The sequence below is a fragment of the Taurulus bubalis genome (genome assembly GCF_910589615.1).
Source record: "Taurulus bubalis genome assembly, chromosome: 8".
Taxonomy (NCBI): domain Eukaryota; kingdom Metazoa; phylum Chordata; class Actinopteri; order Perciformes; family Cottidae; genus Taurulus; species Taurulus bubalis.
This window is the reverse complement of record NC_136596.1, coordinates 12,279,362-12,299,460: the sequence shown is the minus strand read 5'-3', so window position 1 is coordinate 12,299,460 and position 20,099 is coordinate 12,279,362. Positions and strand designations below refer to the sequence as shown.

The 20,099-nt window shown below is 42.0% G+C and overlaps 2 protein-coding genes across 2 annotated transcripts in view; one reads left to right on the top strand and one right to left on the bottom strand.

The window, feature by feature from the left end:
* Positions 1 to 15,711: 15,711 nt before the first annotated feature.
* The window catches only part of ccnh (cyclin H), a 5,662-nt gene continuing 1,274 nt past the window's right edge, over positions 15,712 to 20,099 (top strand). Inside the window, exons 1-9 of the mRNA XM_079222847.1 lie at positions 15,712 to 15,810; positions 15,895 to 16,019; positions 16,109 to 16,231; positions 16,567 to 16,640; positions 16,855 to 17,068; positions 17,193 to 17,356; positions 17,594 to 17,664; positions 17,799 to 17,904; positions 19,993 to 20,062. Of these exons, the coding sequence (XP_079078973.1) occupies positions 15,903 to 16,019; positions 16,109 to 16,231; positions 16,567 to 16,640; positions 16,855 to 17,068; positions 17,193 to 17,356; positions 17,594 to 17,664; positions 17,799 to 17,904; positions 19,993 to 20,062 (939 nt within the window). The 5' untranslated portion in view covers positions 15,712 to 15,810; positions 15,895 to 15,902. The remainder of the gene's footprint in view (positions 15,811 to 15,894; positions 16,020 to 16,108; positions 16,232 to 16,566; positions 16,641 to 16,854; positions 17,069 to 17,192; positions 17,357 to 17,593; positions 17,665 to 17,798; positions 17,905 to 19,992; positions 20,063 to 20,099) is intronic.
* Positions 19,586 to 20,099, bottom strand: part of LOC306740615 (ras GTPase-activating protein 1-like) — a gene marked incomplete at both ends in the record, with an annotated part of 24,606 nt that continues 24,092 nt past the window's right edge. The window contains one exon of the mRNA XM_079222846.1: positions 19,586 to 19,634. Within this exon, the coding sequence (XP_079078972.1) occupies positions 19,586 to 19,634 (49 nt within the window). The remainder of the gene's footprint in view (positions 19,635 to 20,099) is intronic.

The following is a 20,099-nucleotide window of genomic DNA, read 5'->3' as shown; positions in this document are numbered from 1 at the left end:
AAGGAACCTCCTCACAATTATTACAGCGATACCTCTTCCACTTGTTCTGCCTCCTTAAAACGTTGAAGGCCATGTTGTCAACCTGATGCTGTGACCAGACTCAGCCCTGGCTGTGCCCAGGCAGGTGGCAGCTCAGATCAGCACCCCACTCTCTGGCCTGGGCCACAGATTAAAACATGTCTCCCTTTGCCCACTTTCATCTACGGCCAACTCTCCAGCCAAGCATACTCTATGCCTCCACACTCCTGCATCCCTTATCCTCCTTCTCTTCTTGCCTCTGCTCTCTCTCTCTCTCTCTCTCTCTCTCTCTCTCTCTCTCTCTCTCTCTCTCTCTCTCTCTCTTTCTCTCTCTCTCTCCTGCAGGGGACCGAGATGGGCATGCAGGGACAAACCTGAGACCTTGAAAAAAAAGAAGAAAACAGGAGGGGAAGGACATTGAGGGGTGGGGAGGGTAAGGAAGAAAGGAGGCGGGTAGAAAAAGAGAAACGCACATTGTACTTTTCAAATGGATGGGAAATGATTCGCTGGGATTTGCTGACAATTATACGGTGGGGTTTAATCAATTCGGACCATTCACAGCGTGGAGAGGGCTGATCCCCCAGTACAAAGGAACAGACCGTGGGAGGGCGGTACCTGAGAAAGCGCCGGCCTGGTGTAAGTAACATGAGGCAACACTCCCCTCCCCACACATTGCACTGCAGCATATGGCCCCTCTCTGAACTTATTAGCTGGCGGATTAAGGCCAATCGCAGAGACCCAATGGCCTGTGGCTGCCTCTGACGCACCCTCCCTCGCTCCTCTTCACCCCCAGGAATGAGGCTGACTGACAAGGGGCATTGTGTTGGGCACCTAGCTCGCCACACCCCTCACTTACCCTGTCATGCGGTGCAGTTTGATGAGGTTATTTGGTAGAGAGAACAGAATCTGACCATTAACCTTACGGCCACAGAACACACTATGCGTGGGCTTAGATAATTACTGCGTCGTTATATCAGAACAGCTCTCTTCAAACATGTCTCCATCATAATTCTTCATAAGATCATTTTTGCCTTTTCCTTTGACCACTATGGTAATACTACCTGCAAATTAGCAAACTGCTCGGCTATGGAGTGGATTAAAAGCACCTGAATGTGAACACACAGATTAGCCCTGTAGATATGAAGTCTAATTAGCATCTCATTGCAACTCAACATGCAAGCTCAACATGAGTGCAGACACGCTGAGAGAAAAGGCTCCATTGGCCAGGGGTTGATTATAGGTCTATTATGCACACAGTACTTAGTGATGGGCTGAGAGTAGGAATTAAGAGCTTGATGGCTACTGTGAGGGGACCTGGGCTGAAGTACAGAGGTGTTAGCAGTCAACAGGGTCTCGGGTCTACAGGAGGCCAAGACTGAGGGAGGCTATACAGTAGTCTCTGGCCTTCCTGAGTATTCATGGAGAGAGATTTGACAAGAGAGGAGCCCCCTATTTAAGCCTTCATTTGATCTGGCAAGCGGCAGGTGATCCTCTGCCTCTTTTTGTATCAGACCACAGGGGTTTGTCGACCCCTCGTGACCTGTCTTACCTGGCGCCCTTCAGGACACCTCATTTAGAGGAGAAGAGAGAGGCTAATTCAGTCGTAGGTGTCCCCCCATTACGTAGCTCCACCTGGCCACAGGGTTGCAAGGTCAGCTCCACACTGAGACAGTGGGGGTGCGCGAGGCCTGCTTTGCTAATCCCCCTCATATACTGGGAACTGTTGGAGGACCCAAAGGCCAGGGACGAAGGAGAGGAGCCATATTCCTGGTTCTTTTAGACAGGATTAAAGGCCCAGCAAGGGTTGGTCTCCAGGGTTGAGGTCTCACACTTGGAGATCATGAAGGCATTTCTGAGAAGAGCAGAAGAGCCCAGCTTTGGTCTGCTTTCCCCCGATACCACCTGTGACCTATGACCTCACATTGATAGCTTATGCTGACAAGCGCGACACTTGAGAGTTTATTTCATGAACAGATTTGACAATATGCAATATAGTCTGTTGTGGAAAGCCTTTTCTCCCTTTTATGGTTCCCTCCAAGTGAGTACTTATTTGTTTGTTTGCTTTCAAGGAGTTCTCGTTAGACGAGAGCCAAGCATTTGATCTTTAATGAGAAGGGAAATCCTCTCCCCCTTCTCCCTGCAGGATGGTTTCCCTATACCTTATCTTGAACCTCCCTTTGCTAGCTTTCATGTGTGTCTCGTCATTCTGGGGTGAGTGACTGCTCCTCAGAGAGACTGTGGCTTTGAGAACCAATAATTAATGCTCTTTGAGGATGCTGCCCCTCACCTTCTTTACATACAAAGCAAAAGACCCAGCTTTTTCCTACACAAACAGTCATGCCACAGAGAGAGAGAGAGAGTTGGTAAGAGAAACCCACACAGGCTGCCTGTGCTTCATAGACACAGATATAAATGGGCGTCCTAATAGTCAAATCCGTTTCTCCACCCACCTCTCCCCAATCAACACTTAGGCGCTCTGTATCTCACCATTTCTGACACACTCTCACCTCCGAAAAACACCCCAGAATCCCGGCCCCTTTCATCAATAGCTTTTCTCACAACAAAATTAGCCACAGTATGGGCAAGAACTTTCTTTTTTAAAGAATGAATATGTTCAGTGGTAACCAAATACGGAGATGGATATGAACATAGATGTTCAGTGGGATCAAAAATCCAACCATTAAACAAAACACACTCAGGCATGATTGCATTTGGATTACATTTTATTTCTTACATTTACTGAACGTGAATAAAAGAAATGGGAGCGCTTGTCAATGATCACCACACTAAATGCTTGTAATGCTCAAGAGCATTTAGCGGAAGCTATTAAATAGCCATAGTGATAAAACTTAGAATAGCATCAATGCGAGGGCTGATGTTAACATTTCAGATTAGCTCCATGCTGAACCGCGGGGTTCATTTGGCTGCATTTGCTTCCATTATCGACTGAATAAGCAGATTCGGCTGGCGGAGGTCCATTTCTCTCCACACACTGTAGCACTCTATCTCCGTCTGAGCCCACTCAAATCACGTTAGCCAGTCAAATCAGGTTAGCTCCTCTTAAGCGTCGAAAGTACTTTTAATTCAAAGCATCACTTCATCCACACCAGACTTGTTGGCATGCCAGAGCTTCAGTTGTCAGTGCCTCCGCACTGATCCACATCCAACGGGGTCAGACAGATCAGGATACTCCGAGTCTGTGTGTGTGTGTGTGTGTGTGTGTGTGTGTGTGTGTGTGTGTGTGTGTGTGTGTGTGTGTGTGTGTGTGTGTGTGTGCGTGTGAGAAGGGAGAGTGTTGGACTATGAGATATTTTAGGGTTGGATGTGAAGAGTTACTTACAATCTGGCCGTCCCCCAGACTGACATGTGTGTTTGATGGCACACACAGCCCGGCGGCGGCCTCCCTGACCCAGTGCTGGCACAGAGGGTCGAGTGTGTGACAACGCGCTGCTGTTTGTGCTGCAGAGGACCGGGATTTGTTGAGGGTGGATTGGTGGAGGGCAAGGACGAAGCTGGGGGTTGAAGCTGAGGACAGGGGTTGCGTCGAGACTGCCAGTCTTTGTGGTTATTGTCGAGTGGAGAAATACATCCATCAAAGTGTTTTCACACCATCTGGATTACACATTGATGTTCAGATTTATCCCCAAAAACGCATAAATCAGAACAACGTAATAATTTTGCTGTATTTTTAAATAATCATGCATGAGACAACAACAACAACAAAAAAAGCCATACAAAGAGTGCCTTATTCAACAATACAGATTAGTTTTATCAAAATTGACTCCATTTGCCACGTGTGCACTTTCTTGTGGTCCTTTATTTCTGACCCTCAACAAATCCAGATGAAAAGCAGAGTTATATCAGTAACAGTGTGTTCTACCTATAATAAATCAGCAGTGAATACATGATAGTAGCGACACAGAAACAACCTTTCACAGCTTTTAACTGCGAGGACTTGGTGTGGACATTGTTATAGTGCGACTATGAACCAAGCTGGATTTATCAACAGACCTCTGTTTTTATCCAACTCACTGCCTGACAGGTACAAGGTGTACAAGGTGCAAATTAATGTCAATGGTTGAATGGCCCTGAGGCCACACTTGCATCAAGTAAGCCTTAATAATACCATATGACCATATATAAAATATAAAATCTGAGTTGCAATTTCTGTATGTTACAAGGGTAAAAGCAAAACACCTTTCACAAACATTGCATTGTGTACTTTCTCGTCATATTGACTATATTTGTTATTGCATGATTCTTAAATAATCTCTCATATTTTCAGTGTCTTATACATTCTACTATCTTCTAAAACACCATTTCTTTAATTATGCATTGGCAATATGATGCACGCCATACACACGGAACAATTATGCTCTTGAAAGTAACTGCAGGTCTGCAGTAACTGCAGGTCAGTCTGACTCATATGTATGCCGCGAGGTGGAGTCAGGTAGTCTGATTGTCTGAGGCTAATAACAATAGAGTGGGAGGAAGAGGTGCATAGAGGAGAAGTTAAAAAGGCTAGGAGGCTTACAGTGGGAGTAGGCGTACGTCTGGGTCTAAATATGTGTGTGTGTGTGTGTGTGTGTGTGTGTGTGTGTGTGTGTGTGTGTGTGTGTGTGTGTGTGTGTGTGTGTGTGTGTGTGTGTGTTTGCGGGAGGGCACAGCATAAGTGTAGGCACAGTGGTATGCTAACCCTTTTCTGATAAATGTGTGGGATGTAAGGATCGTTGTGGAGCCCCAAAGCCAATCTGCCCAAGACCCTCACTGGAGCCTGAGGGCCTCCTTGGTGCCTGCCTGTCTCTATTTTCCACTCTCCTGTTAGTCAAACGCTCCAGGATTGACCGAATACAAAATATTTATCTTGTAGTTTTGAGTGTGTGAATTTTTTTATTTATACATTTTTGGTAGGGAACTGCTTAACTTGTAAACATGTTCAACTAAATTACCCTCTTAATCTGGCTTGACTTGAAATATTAAACAGTAAATACATTTTTATATTGCTTCACTCCAAATCAAATTTCCACCTTTTATTCTTGAAAAGATGAACCCTGTCAACATTTTTAGTTAGACTTTTCCAAGACATTTTTACCATTTTTCTTTTGCTGGTTAGTCCATCATTAAGAACGGCCCATACTAAGGCAAACACTCAAACCCTGTTGAAACTGTGAATTAGCTGCTTTGTTACAGCACAGACAGAAGCCTCAGGACAATCACTCTGCAGCAACACTGTAATAACTGCACTGTGCATCAACAAATAGACATTACAAAATGTGTGAAATATAGATGACACAAACACTTTGTAAATGTAATTTTTGCATTTGAACTGATGAGTGGTGCAATATACCGAGCTAGAATCAAATAAAGATTGTGTGAAAGGAAGATGAGAGTGATGCAGAATCAGTGCGTGTGATGGAGCTGAGCAGCAGACAGAATAAGGTGGTTTTGATCAGGAGTTTCTCTGGGATAATTGTCAGGATCTGCTGTTTGGAAGATGACTGACAAAAGGAAAAATATGACAGTGGAATTTGTTGAGGAAACATGAAAATGTGTCACACATCCGTCAAACAAAGAAATGCAATATTTATGGGTTCTTGAAGAACCTCTCTCTCACACACAAACACACACATGCATATTGTTTAAGTCTTCTCAGCGTCTTCTCTACAAGTAATTTCCCATGTCGTCATGCGTCTCCCTAATGTTCTTCCATAAAAGGATTAACATTCAGAAAAGGCTGTTTACATAACAATGACAAGAGTGTTTAAAAATCCACACTTGAAAACGTGATTATGATAAGCATGTGAAAGTTTTAATACTCCCTCAAATATATGTAGAAGACCATTTTATTATTCTGCTACCCGTAATGCTATTGAGGATTAAAGACGAGTACAAAACAACACATTGACCACTTCAAATAGTGATGTGTATTTTAATTCACATATTGATTTTTATATGTATATATAAATATATATATATATATTTTACACATCGCACACAACATTTTACACAACACACACAACATGCACTCACACAAATATACAGAAACACAAATTGTCATTGCTAAGGATGAAAAGAGTCCGTTGATTAATTAGAGCTTTCTGTCAACCTCCCCTCCCTCACTTCTCTCTTACAGACACTCACACACACACACACACACACACACACACACACACACACACACACACACACACACACACACACACACATGCTCATAAATACACACTCACACACCTACTAAGAAAACAAAACCCCACTAATCATTTGAAGCCTGTGCGTTGGAGGTGGGGCCCTGTCATTATCGGGCCTCAGCAGTGCAGGGTTTTGTTGGTTTTGGCTCTGCATCCTCAATCAGTCGCTAACAGGAAGAACTTTAATCAGGGTTTTAATGCAGCTGTACAAGAGGTGGGCCAGCTCATTGTCTGGGTCTGAAAAGATTGATCAGAGGGGAGTCCTCTTGCGTTTCTTTACATTCACCTGCTGGGCCCTATTGGGTCTCTTTCTGAAAGAAAAGGACGAGGGAAATGAATGACGAACACAGTGTGTCCGCTCAACCAGCCTATGGGCTAATCAAGGAGCTACTTGTCAACTCAACAGAGCCTCACAGTTCTGGCCACTAAGCTCTCCCTTTCTCTTTCCCATCCCAATTCAGACACACTGAGGAGCTGAGACCGGACAAACAACTGCAGGCCATAACACAACTATGAGCTAATGATATGCTACTCTGGAATCAATGTATGAAGCAGGTGAAGGGGGGGAGGAGAGGGAGGGGGGGGGGGGGGGGGGGGGGGGGGTGGAATCACAGAGAAACGCAACTTCGAGAGTCTGAATATATGCAAAAATGACGAAAATGTAATTACTGTATTAAATACAAACAAGTTAAATGTTTCTTTGTATTTAGGCACTTATTACTTTCACAAGTGTTTCGTACACCTCAGCCATGCATATACGAATATTTAAGCAGATTTTTGTTAACACCTTCAGTAGTTCAACGCATATGTTGAACCTCTGAAGATTGTGTCAAAAGGTTTGTTTTGCTCAGGTGACTTAAGTTTAGACCTCGCCAAAACCTTGGATTTCTAGAAAAATCCAAAAGGAATTAAATGCAGTTTTATTAAGATATTACTATTTGCAAAAGGGCAGCGGGGCAGCGTTTGCGATCAGTTTCCAAGCCTTTTAAATGATGCTCTTACTCCATCTAGTGAAAAGACGGAGTAATTCCCATCCTCCACACAAGTGAATGATTGCGTGTGTGTGTTTAGTGTTACAGTAAATGAACATCTTAAGATTCCCAAGAAACTGAGAGAAAATGAAAGTGGTAACATTCAAAATGTGATGTGAATGTAGTAGAATATTTGAAGAGTTAGTCAAAGCAAAAAACACGAATGCATTTGTCTTTTTATCATATTCATTATATATTTGCCTGTTCAATATTCCTCACACAAAAACCACAAGGGGCATTATTTAATCAGGACATTGTAGCAAAAGATATCACACACAAAAGTAAAAATATGTAAAGCTTTGATTTAGATGAATAGATGATTATTAGGATGTTTAAATTAACATTAAAAGATTGATCCCATTCAGAATAAATATAAATATAATTTCACAAAAATAAAATTGGGGATTAGACAATCTCTATTGGAAAAAAAGAGTCATACCAAGCCATATCGATCAATCAGTCAATCAGACTTTATTTGATATGCACAACTATTGTGCTTCACACAATACTACTTACTATATATTGATATATTATAATCATAGAACATTCGATAACAGCATTCAATAAAAATAAAAACAGGAACTGAGGAAAATCTATAAATATCAATTTACAGTGAGGGAACATTTGGCAGGATTTGAACGAGATAAAAACTTTAACTTGAAATCATCAAACGTACCAATGAGCAAAACAGAATAAAATGCATGATTATAACTAAAAAGATAGGTCTTAAGTTTGCTTTTACAATTTTTTACATTCTCTAATATGACAATAATATAAATCTTTGTCGACAAGTAGATTCATTTATTTAGATATGTTCTATTCTTACATACATTTGATAAGAGGAGATTTAACCGAGCCAAGGCTCAAAAAAGTTCAACCCGACATTTATGACATTTCCAGGATAAAACGCATGCAATTTGCGTGCTTTGGAATTATGTGTGTACTTTAAACATCAGATATGTCAGAGACAATGTAGAGTGGCGACTAATGGCTGATCCACCTGACAAAGGCTTTTTGTTGAAGTCCACAGGAAGTTCACAGGAAGCCTTCAGAGCTCTGCAACAGGGATTGATGCGAAAATGCTCCCTAACAAAATGGATGGCGGCAATTAGGAAAACAGGAGAGGAGGGTGCCAGTGATTATAGCAGGAGCACTTGAACAGCCAACACCCAGCAACACTGTCAATTAGAGAAGCAATGATAAGCCAGAATATACACCAGTTCATATTTAAATAACATTTGTTTTTATGAAAGCTCTGTGATTAGTTAGAGACTATATGAATACAATTCTATTCATTTAAAAAAAAAATGTGTGTATATTTGGCAATTGTATCTTGTCTGTTATATTTATTTGTCAATATTTTTGGTTTTATTTCCTGTGAAAAACAGGGCATGCAAACCTTGAACCTGTCTGGTTGGAAAATTGGAAATGAACATTGTGTTTAATTCATAATGACTGCGTTTGAACTCACTTGAGCCCGCTCAATTTAAAACATTGAAATGAGAAAAAAAACAATTTAAATTAATTTACTTTCGCTTTTGCAAGCTCGGTTTAAATGCTTATTTTGGCTGATTTGCAGTGTTAGAGTGCTGATTTTGACAGGCACTCACTGCAGAAGGTCAGCAATTCACCTGTAAGTCGAGAAATTACCCTGCCTAATGTTTGCTGTCCTTCAGGTGCAGCCTGACATCCTCCTTTGCATTTTAATGCAGACAACCTGATTATTAAATCTTAGAGGGCTTTTTTTTTGTCTGAAATAAATGATTTTGGTTACTGGGCAACCTGACTTAATGAAACACCATTCCCCTCCCCCATTCTCAAATAATTTGGCATCTATATTCAGGGATCTAATTCTTAATTAGATTAAGAGGCCAGCAAATTCACACTGATGTATGAATCTCACACACATACAGGCGCTCAATTTATGGCTTTGCTTCAGTGATGTACACATCCATTAAAACATTTTTATTTTATTTCATTTTATATTATTCGATACATTTTTGTAAAGAATAATGCATCATCATTTGAACCGAAATATTTAATTTACTGTCACACTTTTAATGTAGAAATTATATAAGTAAACATATAAGAACGGCCTAATGTGTCTAATTGGACACACAAAAAAACACAGTATGCAGCTCGACACGTCCATTCTAAAATACACTCCAGCTTTTTAGGGGGGGGGCAGACCATTACTCTACCAGCACACTACACATGCTCCCATTTCACCCAAACGGCCCTGCTGTTTGGAAAGGTGAGGACATTGCACGTTGATATAAAGGGTCATTTGGAGGACTTGTTGGAGCTTCGTTCTGTGAAGGATTGGATTCTCACCAGAATGGCTGCACTTTAACATCCCTCTATCTGCCCTTCTCTGCATTTCACTCAAAGCTAGGGTGCTCAGAATGATGGAGCACGGTGTGGGTGTTTCACTCCCGAGTGATTTAAATCCTGGCAACCGTTCACAAATGAACACAAGTTACTTTGTTTTATAAATAAAACATTTCCATCCAAGCTCATTAAGGCAACAAATCTCAAAATATTTTTGCCCTGTTTGCATTTGTCTTCAAGGTAAGGTTAAATGGATCATTAAATGTCACACAATTCTCGCTGGTCTCACTGTGGAGGAAAAAGTTGTAGCATATAAACCAAGGACAGTTGGATTTGCCGTAAAGAGCATGCCATTTTGTCTCCCCCTGAAGTTATGGCTTTGATTGAATCCTGAAATGAGTGGAAATGTCCCAAATCCCTACCAATGTGCTAGAAATAAAAATTGGCCTTGGGTTTTAAGGTTCCCATTAAGAGTGTGCTTAACATATTCTGTTAAGTGTGGTTGGAGTGCATCAAGAATACAACATCATTACACGTCTCGATGAACTCAAACACAATGTCCACTAAATTCCTTGATCCTGATGTGCAAGAGAGCTTAGGGTCAGGCCTCCACAGGACTGAAGCCAGAGAAAGGTCAGCCTGGTACAAATTAAACCTGGCAATATTCAAGCCATACGGGAGAAAATGATCATGTCGGACTGGTAAAAAAAAAGATAGGTAAATCCCTGTTTGCGTTATCAAAACAAATCTGAAATTACGGTCAAATTGGAGCGCAGAAGAAATTATGTCTGAATACAAACATGTATAGAACTGGCTTTTGTATATTATATGTCTAATTTTATGTCAAACTATAATATGTGATACCTTCGGCAATGTCTTGTTGTTCTAGAAATAATAAAGTATTCTTCTGCATCAGCGTCTCCTTTCAGGCTGGTGATGCCCGTCTCGCTCTGAATGCACTGATTAGATACAACCGCCCTCCTTCCTCTCTACCCCTCATCTCTCCGGTAGCTGTATTTTCAGGAAACAGGGAAATGTCTTTCCTGGTTGCTTAATATTCGCGTCACGTAAAGTGGGTCTGTGTTCCTCATTTAGTTCTGTACTGTACAGCTGGGGAGCTGTCCGGCATTCGGCGGCAGTATGCAAATGACTCTGGATTTGAATGGAGATGGAGGTAGACACAAAGCTCAATTAGAGACAGAGAGGGAGAGAGAGATGGTGGGGGAGCTTTGAAAGTCTGGAGGGGAGGGGGAGGGGAACCGTGCTGCTTAATGCCAACCTGAGGAAACCAATGTACGGACACATCCAAACACAAAGGCACACACATATGAGAATGCATTTAAATAGCCAGGCAGTTTTCTAAATTCCTCAGACAGGCAGCGGATCTCTGAAGGGCTCAGAAAAGCTCAGCTCTGTGATGCGATTCGGTCAAACCAATTACAATGAGAATATTCCACAACATCCGTATCACACATATCATTAAAAAAAAGTGTCAGGCCAGCACAGGTGCACTTCCTCTTTTGTTTAAAGCTCAAAGAGAGACTCTTCCATGCGGCGAAAAACATAAGGGGGATGACGGCCATTTTGTTCTTGGGCGTTAGCCGATGCCCAGCAGTATACATCACCTGACCCAGCCCCTGCATGAGTGTCCTTGAAATAGTCTCTGACATCAGCACTGCCACCTCTGGTTGCCACAGCAACCGCAGTGCTGTGTGTGTGTGTGTGTGTGAGGGGGTTCCTGATGGAGGGCAGAATAATTAATATGCACATGTAGGGAGTTGGAATCAGGGTTTAATTGCATTTGTTGGTGTGTGAAGCTGAAATGGATTGAACGCTACAGCAGAAACGGGGAATAATCAGGGAAGGGGAAAAAGAGATTAAGCAAGCTCATTGGTCAGAGCAATCATTTGCATCATTGTCAGGGTTATTTCCAAATTATATCCTTTCATACAAAAAAGTTACTTCAGCGATGAGACGTGGGGAGGTGGGCCACGGGAAGGGGATTCTCATCCTCTTCAAGATTCTCCTCCTCCTCCACAACATTATCATGAATAGTTAAAAAATATGTGTAAAGCCAAGGTGATGCCCCATGCCTGGAAAGGTTTCCAAATGCAGCTGAGAAATAACAGAGAGGAGGGCAGACTTGACTGTGTGTGGATGAGACTAACATGATCAGGGAGGCTTGCAGATCACTCAGCTGATCTGGTGATGCCTCACAATCGCCCAAGTCTGATTTCCCATAAAACATTGCCTGTCAGATTATATAAGCGTAACCTTTAGTCAAAGACACACAAGCCAGACCCTCACACACACACACACACACACACACACACACACACACACACACACACACACACACACACACACACACACACACACACACCGATATATACTTGTTGGTTGTGTCAATAGCATCCACATATTTATTCCCTAAGTAAAGAGACTGCATGCTTCATTGACTGCCAAAAATATGAATAGAAAATTCAACACCAATGTAAAAAAAAAAAAAAAAGGTCTACGTTTTAAGATATTCTAGAACAAGATAAAAAAAAAAAAAAAGTCATCTACCACACTGAAGAATCATGCGAGATATCCAGAAGGAAAGGTGTTTGGTTACACTGACAACACAGACGTACATTGCACACAGTCACTCACGCACGCACGCAAACATTATACGACCTATCAGTGCGCGCACACGCGGGCACACATACAGTAATCGTTGCAATGGTCTCATCAATAATGCATCGGCGCTTCATGTTTATGCAATCTACAGGGCAAGACCCAGCGATGGATAGCTGCAGATGTAAGACTTGCTCACACTGAACGTATGCAGCGCTTTACAAGCAAATCACAGACGGAGCTCAGACATTAAAGTTAAAATCGTTTCCGCCCGTAGAGAAAGAGATTAAGATAATAAAACAGTCCTCGGCACATACCTGTTAAAGCATTATTTCTTTGATTCTGGTTTATGCAGGCTTGAAGGACTTCATGATAACACCGCACCAAGGAAATAAAACTGTAGCTGTGGTGATATGCAAATTAACGGCTCCCGCTGAATGCAAGGGCATTTATTATTCATAAATTACTCATGTTTATGCAAATTGGGTATACGGAAACACTGGTGGGGGTTGAGTTGCTGCGTCTAAACATACCGTGTGATTCAGTTCCTGTTATGCGCTTCCATCTGGAATGATGCACATCCAGGAATGTGTGGCCATAAAGTGGCGTGTTATTCCGAGGCTTCATGCAGGTGGTCAGCAGTCACGTGGGCTCTGGGCAGGTTGGGCAACATGGCAAGCAATGGAGGCCTCTATCTGTGAGGAACCCTCTGAGGCTGTCACATGATTGTTCAGGACCAGGTTAGTGAACGTTTTCTCAACCTGTTGGTCCTGTGTACAAGTTGTGTGTTTTTGATAGTGATAGGCTTGAACTTAAATGCAGGATTTTGTGGACATTATGGGCTCAGCCTCTGTTGGAGGGTCTGGGTGGAGGGTCTAACCCTAACTTTTAACCTTTATCCTTTAACTGACCCGATTTTTGTAATAACCTCCACTGGGGACCACATTCACGCTTTAATAATTATAATACAATCATATGTATTATTCTGCATAATGAGTACTTTTGGTTCCTAATATTTATTATTTTTTTATAAGCGATTTTCATATGGAACCATTGTTTCTTTATTTCAGCGACAGCACGACCCTCCTGTGACACAGCATTGACAGTGCTCTTGTTTTTTCCCATTCCGTGACTTTAGCATCTTCCCAATTCCACTGCTGGTGGTGTTAAGAAATATAGATTTCCCTTTACGACTAAGAAATACATTCTTCTTTTTTATTCTTTTGTGCTATTTCCATTAATGAGCACTTGAAGTTTAAAATTACATCCCATTTAAGGAGCTCATTCGCTGTTTTTGTTGGTTCTCAGAGAAAAGACACAAGTTGTTGTAGAAAGAGCAGCAGATTTGATGGAGACAAGGACATCAAGATGAGGTGATGTACCTTATTTACACTTTTGGAAACTGCATCAGCCAAATTAAAATATTTTTATATTTGAATGATTGTGTTTCTGTAATGTGTTTTTTGTGGCAGGGGAGAAGGGGGGATGGGGAGGAGTCCACCCCCTAACTAACCACCCACCGACTCAAGCCCACCCGCACACCCTCTCATCAACTGCTGTCAACCCTAAAAGGTCTGCCATCCTCTTGGCATCCCATTTGAAGAAGATGATGGCATCATATTTGGAAGTATATAGTAAGTAAGTATATAGTAAGTCAGTGTAATTGCATTTGCCAGCCACTTTTATTACAGACAATGTTTTAGGATCCTAATGTCACTAATAGTTACTACAAGTCATTGCGACAGCAACAAGAACTCAGTTCACACTTGTTGAATAGGTATAGAAAATGTCATTTTGATTTATGAAAGCAATGCTGATTTAACCTCATACTCAACTGAAACATTTTCTTTCAGTATGCAGGACAACAAGGAGATGACCTCCTGAGAGACTTGTAGATATCCACTATGTGCATACATGTCATTAAAAAAGGGGCTGGTGAAGCTGGACATTATGATGACATTGACATTAATGCTGGAGGAATAATCATTCTGTCAACACTGGATCTGTTGCCTAAGCTCCTTGCGATGAGGCCAGGAGTCGGGATGAAAGAAAAGAAAAAAGAACAGAGTATTAATTTAGATATTCAATTAAATTAAACTTAAGCTTAAACAGTAGAAGTGCGAAAGTGCAAGTATGTATGTATGTATGTGTATATTAAGTGTGTGAGGTGTAAATAAACAAACAATAACAAACAATAGGAGAGTGCAAAAATGCAAGTTATGTATGTAATATGTGAAGTGTGAAGTGTAGATACACATAAACATGTACAGTGATTAATCAGTCAGAGGATCTGGCAAGCGGTGACTTATTATAAAGCCGTAATGCCGTAGGCAGGAATGTTTTCCTGTAGCGGTCCTTGTTGCAGCGGAGCGTGATGAATCTCTTGGAGAAAGTGCTCCGCTGTCCCTGCAGTAGGTGGTGGAGAGGGTGGTCCGGTTTGTCCAATATGGACAAAAGTTTCTTCAGCGTCCTCCTCTCCATCACCTGTTCCAGAAACTCCTGCTTGCAGCCAATGATGGAGCCGGCCTTCTTAACTAGCTTGTTAAGTCTGTTGGTGTCACCGGCTCCAATGCTGCTCCCCCAGCAGACAATGGCGAAGTACAGGGAACTGGCCACAACCGACTGGTAGAACATCTCCAGCATCTTGCTGCACACATTGAAGGATCGAAGCTTCCTCAGGAAAAAGGGTTGACTCATCCCCTTCTCATCCACGTCTTCCACAGCACCGGGACCTCCTCCTTCCTCAGGCTCAGGTTGTAGAGGTGCTGCAGGACACCAGACAGCTGGGTGGCGCAGGTCTTTAGGATCCTGGGGCTGATGCCTCTTTCTTTCCCCCAAAGTACTTGGACCAAAGACCAAAATGAAAAAATTGCTCAGTTGCGAATGAAACAAAAAGGTTTGACTTTTAAGTATAACATTCAAATAAGTACCTATCGTGTCCTAGCGTTTCTTTAAACAACACCTCAGCCCTTGATCCAGCATTGTTCTTGGGCTAGTTAATTACATTGAGTTAGTGCATTTCACAACGTTTAGGATCTAACAATTCAAATAAGGACTATTCCTGTGTTTGCTAAATAAAGGTATGGAAGTCGGAACATGAAAAGCATTGTATGTCTCACTTTACACATTTTTCTTTACTGAACCATCTTCATTGATTTTGCACAACGTTTCTGAACCAATATAACATGGCCTGAACTGTCCCAACTTCATAATAGAATGTCACTAATTCAAGTAGGCTAACTGTCTTTTAAAAAAAGGTCTGTGTAAAATGTCTGTCTATGAAAACCTTTATTTAAAACCCTTTTTAGTATCTAGCTTTATAATAAACTGTTACGTGCATATTCATATTGCTTTGAGGTTAATGGCAGATATCAGGACACGAGAAGCCTCCTGCTAAATATTTATTTTGCGCACTGTATCATAAATTACGGTAATATGACGTCATCACAAGGGGACAAAGTTGACGGAGGATAAACAGTTGCGACGCGCATGCGCATCAGTTGTGTTTGTTATTTTTAAGACAGCGAGTTTGAAGCTCCACGAGCAATTAAATATGCTGTTTTGTAGACAGCTAGCCACCTACTGCCTCACTACCGTCCGGATTTGAATGGACTACAAATAAAGTATGTTACGTTAATTTATTCTACCGTGAATCGTCCCATCCTACGGTCACTCTTATTTTCTGTCGTTCCCCTCTTTTCTTGCAGAGGCAGCCATGTTCCACAAGAGTTCACAGGGAAAACACTGGATCTTCGAATGTGAAGACGATGTTGAGCAGAAGAGACAAATGGCCAACCAGGCATTCCGCAACAAGATACTTGAGAGTGGGAAGGTAAGTTGTGACGACACAGACAAATAACAAGCAAACACGAGGACAGCAGGCACATGTGTGACCTCCTCCCGCATCCCTGTCTGAACCAGCCTGGGCTGAGCGAGTCCAAGTTCCTGGAGCGTCACGAGGAGGACGTTTTATTCCGACACTATGAGAAGAGGATGGTGGACTTCTGCAATGCCTTCAAGCCTGTAATGCCCAAGTCTGTTGTGGTATGTGTGTACTCTCTTTTCTTTTGTGTGGGAACAAGCATATGTGCATACAGATAACTGCATAAGCGTTGGAGACGGGGGCTTGTTACTGTGTTGCAAAGTGCCATATGAAGGATATACAACGTTTAACTTCCGCGTATAGAGGCCACGTAAACTATGGAAAATTAACTTCAAAACTCTGGCGCTCAGATTATGAACTTGTCCCACACTTCCGCATTAAGGCTCATAGAGCAGGCGCACTAGCGTTTCCTTAAGACCCGCCTCCCAGCCGACACGAACGGAGGAAGGGAAACCTATTCTAGCATATCTGACCTACATGTGTCTCACCTGTGCAGGGTACAGCCATCATGTACTTTAGAAGATTCTACCTGAACAACTCCATCATGGAGTACCACCCTAGGATTATCATGTGAGTACAGATATGTTTGCGGGGAAATATGTATGCAAGTAAAGTATTTAAAATGTTCCTTTCTTTGGTTTAAAGTTTAGGAATTACTATAAGAAGGGTTTTGTTCTAAAATGATTACGGTTGCTTCATATCTTTTGCAATCCAACTATTGCACCAAAACTGTTGTGGAAATTATATTGTTCAGGCTCTTTCTGACCTAATCTTCTGGTTCCAGGCTGACTTGTGCATATCTGTCCTGTAAAGTGGATGAGTTCAACGTTTCCAGCACCCAGTTTGTGGGCAACCTTCTGCAGGAGACCCCGGCAGGGCAGGAAAGGGTTCTGGAACAAATCCTGGAGTTTGAGCTGCTGCTGATCCAACAACTCAACTTTCACCTGGTGGTCCATACTCCCTACAGACCGATGGAGGGCCTGCTGATTGACCTCAAGGTAGGTGGACTCCTGGAGAGAGATCTGCACATATTTCTCTAGTCCAAATCTAGCTCATTTAGTAGTTCAGATGTTTTGTCCAGTTTCAATGAAGTATGTTCTTTTCATAAATGTCATCCTTCAGACAAGGTACCCTATGCTGGAGAACCCAGAGTCACTGAGGAAGAATGCGGATGACTTCCTGACGCAGGCGTCCATGACAGACACAGGACTGCTGTTCCCTCCCTCGCAGATTGCTCTCACGGCTATTCTGAACAGCGCCTCGAGAGCTGGTCTCAACATGGAGAGGTGCTCATGTTTAAACGAGGAACTATGCAAAGTTTGAATTTTGAAAAATAGATTTAAGTAATTTAGTAATAATTACCTTTAATTAAATAGCTGGATGACCATCATTAGTGTATTTGTGTAGCAATTAAATGAATGTTCTCCCAGAATAAAAGCAGAACCCTTGAACTGAAAATTCACTTAAGAAAAGTTGTTAGTTTGTAAATGTACACAATCCTTTTTGTTTTTTCAAATGACAAGCTACCTGAATGAATGTCTGCGACTGAAAGAGGACAAAGAGACTCTCTCAAAGATGTACGACTCAATGAGACGTGAGTAAACTGCACCTTCATTTGACACCACAAGATGGTGATGTTTAGCACTTTGAGCTTCACTGCACGGTTTGTGATGCAGAACAAGTCTGATCTGAGATTAAAGTAAATGTGCTCTGTGTTCGTTCATCCAGAGATGAAAACCATCCTCAGGAAGTATGAACTTCCTAACGCGGAGGAGGTGAATGCTTACAAAAAGAAGTTGGAGAGGATTCATGCTGAATTTGCCAGTTCAAGCAAGTAAGGAGATGAAGTCACTTGTGCATGTTTACTTTGTGAGATGTCCAATGATTAGAGGAAACAACTATAGTCACACTATACACTGCCATATTCAAATTAAGAATGTGACTTTATTGTGGAGGTGAGAAGCCAAACACAATTTATTTGAGCTTGTCCTTATATTAACCTAATATTAGTTCACATATGAATATTAGTTCACATATATGAACTAATATTGTGTAATTTTGGGCACATTTTTAGTTTCAGTGTTGTGTATCGATGCTTGATACCCAAGTAAGCAACTCAAGTTTTCTGTTGTTATACATAGTAACAGTTTTATTTTAGCCAGGTTGTCGTATCTAAGATGCAAAAGGTTCAGTATCAGGTAGAAAAATAAAAAGGAACACATCATCAGCTGTATGAAATACAGAAAGGAAGTACAACAGCACGCCACATTCCTACCTATTTCATCCATACCATGTAGCACAGCTGATATTGGTATCGCTGATGAGGAGACTTGTAGTCTAATCATTTACCTGTCGCCAGCTGTCTGTTAACACTTGGTGAGGTTGGTGAGGTCCGTGGTATTTTTAAGTGCAACTACAGTAAACAGTTTGGTAAACGCTTGAGCTATGACAGGCACAGATTCAGACTCTGCAGCGGCTCGTCATCAGGAGGCACACAGGGCCGACCCTTTATGACTTTGAAGTTGATAAATCTGTGCATGGCATGACTTCTCAGGATGAATCTATATGAAAATAGTCGGTGCAGAAGTGTTCTGAAAAGCCACCTGTGACGGCAGGAGAGCTAGAGAGACTGCAAATGCAAGAAAGCTTCAAAACCCCCAAGGCTTAGTGGAGGTTCAGGTGATGTTTGTTAGAGCAGCATATATGTAGGCCCACACGCTATAGCAGGATCCATTCAGGATTAACACATGCACAGGACAGGTTACAGACTCTTTCAGCTATATCATACACAGACACCCTATACTTCTATACAAGCCTTAGTATATAATAGCAACAAACAAAGCAGCATATAAAAATCTAACAAGTGGTTCCAGTGCTGCGGGTTAGTTCGTACAATGAAGAAAGCTCGTCATAAAACCAGGTGAGGTGGGTGAGTGGATGGTGCGTAGAAAGGAGTTAAGGCTTGTGTCATCTTGGAGAGAGGTGCTGCGTTAAATTCCCTGATGACGGCAGAAAACGCTACTTCAATGCTTTGGATGGCCTCCCCCGTCATCCTGGCAAGTTTTGTCCCAGGAAAGAAGGGACTGATCAAGACGCCACATCTGTCTAGTTTCCATGTCAATTAATAACCAGTGAGACTGGCGTGGCAGGCATACCAGGATAAAAGGAGTTCAGGCATTTCTGCTGTTGACTGTATCTTAGGTCCATCTTCATAGAAATCATCTCTTCAAGGTCTTATGCGACACGACTTCCTGTCAAAGTTTCATCAGTTCAACGCACTGTGTCTGGAGCATTTCGGGAAGGGATTTGGAAGGACGGTATTTAGATATGCAGCAAGTGGTTTCCCACGGAGAACGGCCATATTGCGTTTGAACTGCCAGGAATCTAGGCCACATGCTTATAAATACAAACTGACGTAAGTCTTCGGTAGGGCACCTCATGGGATGAGGACTCACTTTGGCTGGCTGTGTGGTCTGACTACCACACTTTGATTCCCCGGTAGAAATCTGTAACTCTCACATTACCTGGATGGCAGCAGCCAGTGACATGATGGTGCACTCTGTCCTGTAAGATAAAGTGGACATGTTTGTGAAAGGCCCCCGATTGGAGAATCACTTATTGTGCGCTAATTAAAATGCTATGTATGTACTGGCACATGGTGTGAGCTGGTCAAAATGAAGAGGCATGGGAAACTACAACTACCAATGGCAATCATGAAGGTGTAGTGGAAACTAGATGCTGCTTTCCTAAATGAGTGTTGAAAATGGACTTGAAGGGGTTGGTCACAAACGTTGAATGTAAGGAACAATGTTAACCAACAGTTAGGAGTTGCAAAGATAGTTCTGATAATGAAATATTCACAACCGTAATTCTAAACTTGCCGTTGTTATCTGCTCAAAGAAAAACTACTTTTGTATTGCAGCAAACGAAAGAGAGGGTATGAAGAAGATGGCCATGTATCAAAAGAACCTCGTTTAACAGAAGATATAGAGGTGAGACCATATTTTTCATTACATGCCGACACTCAAA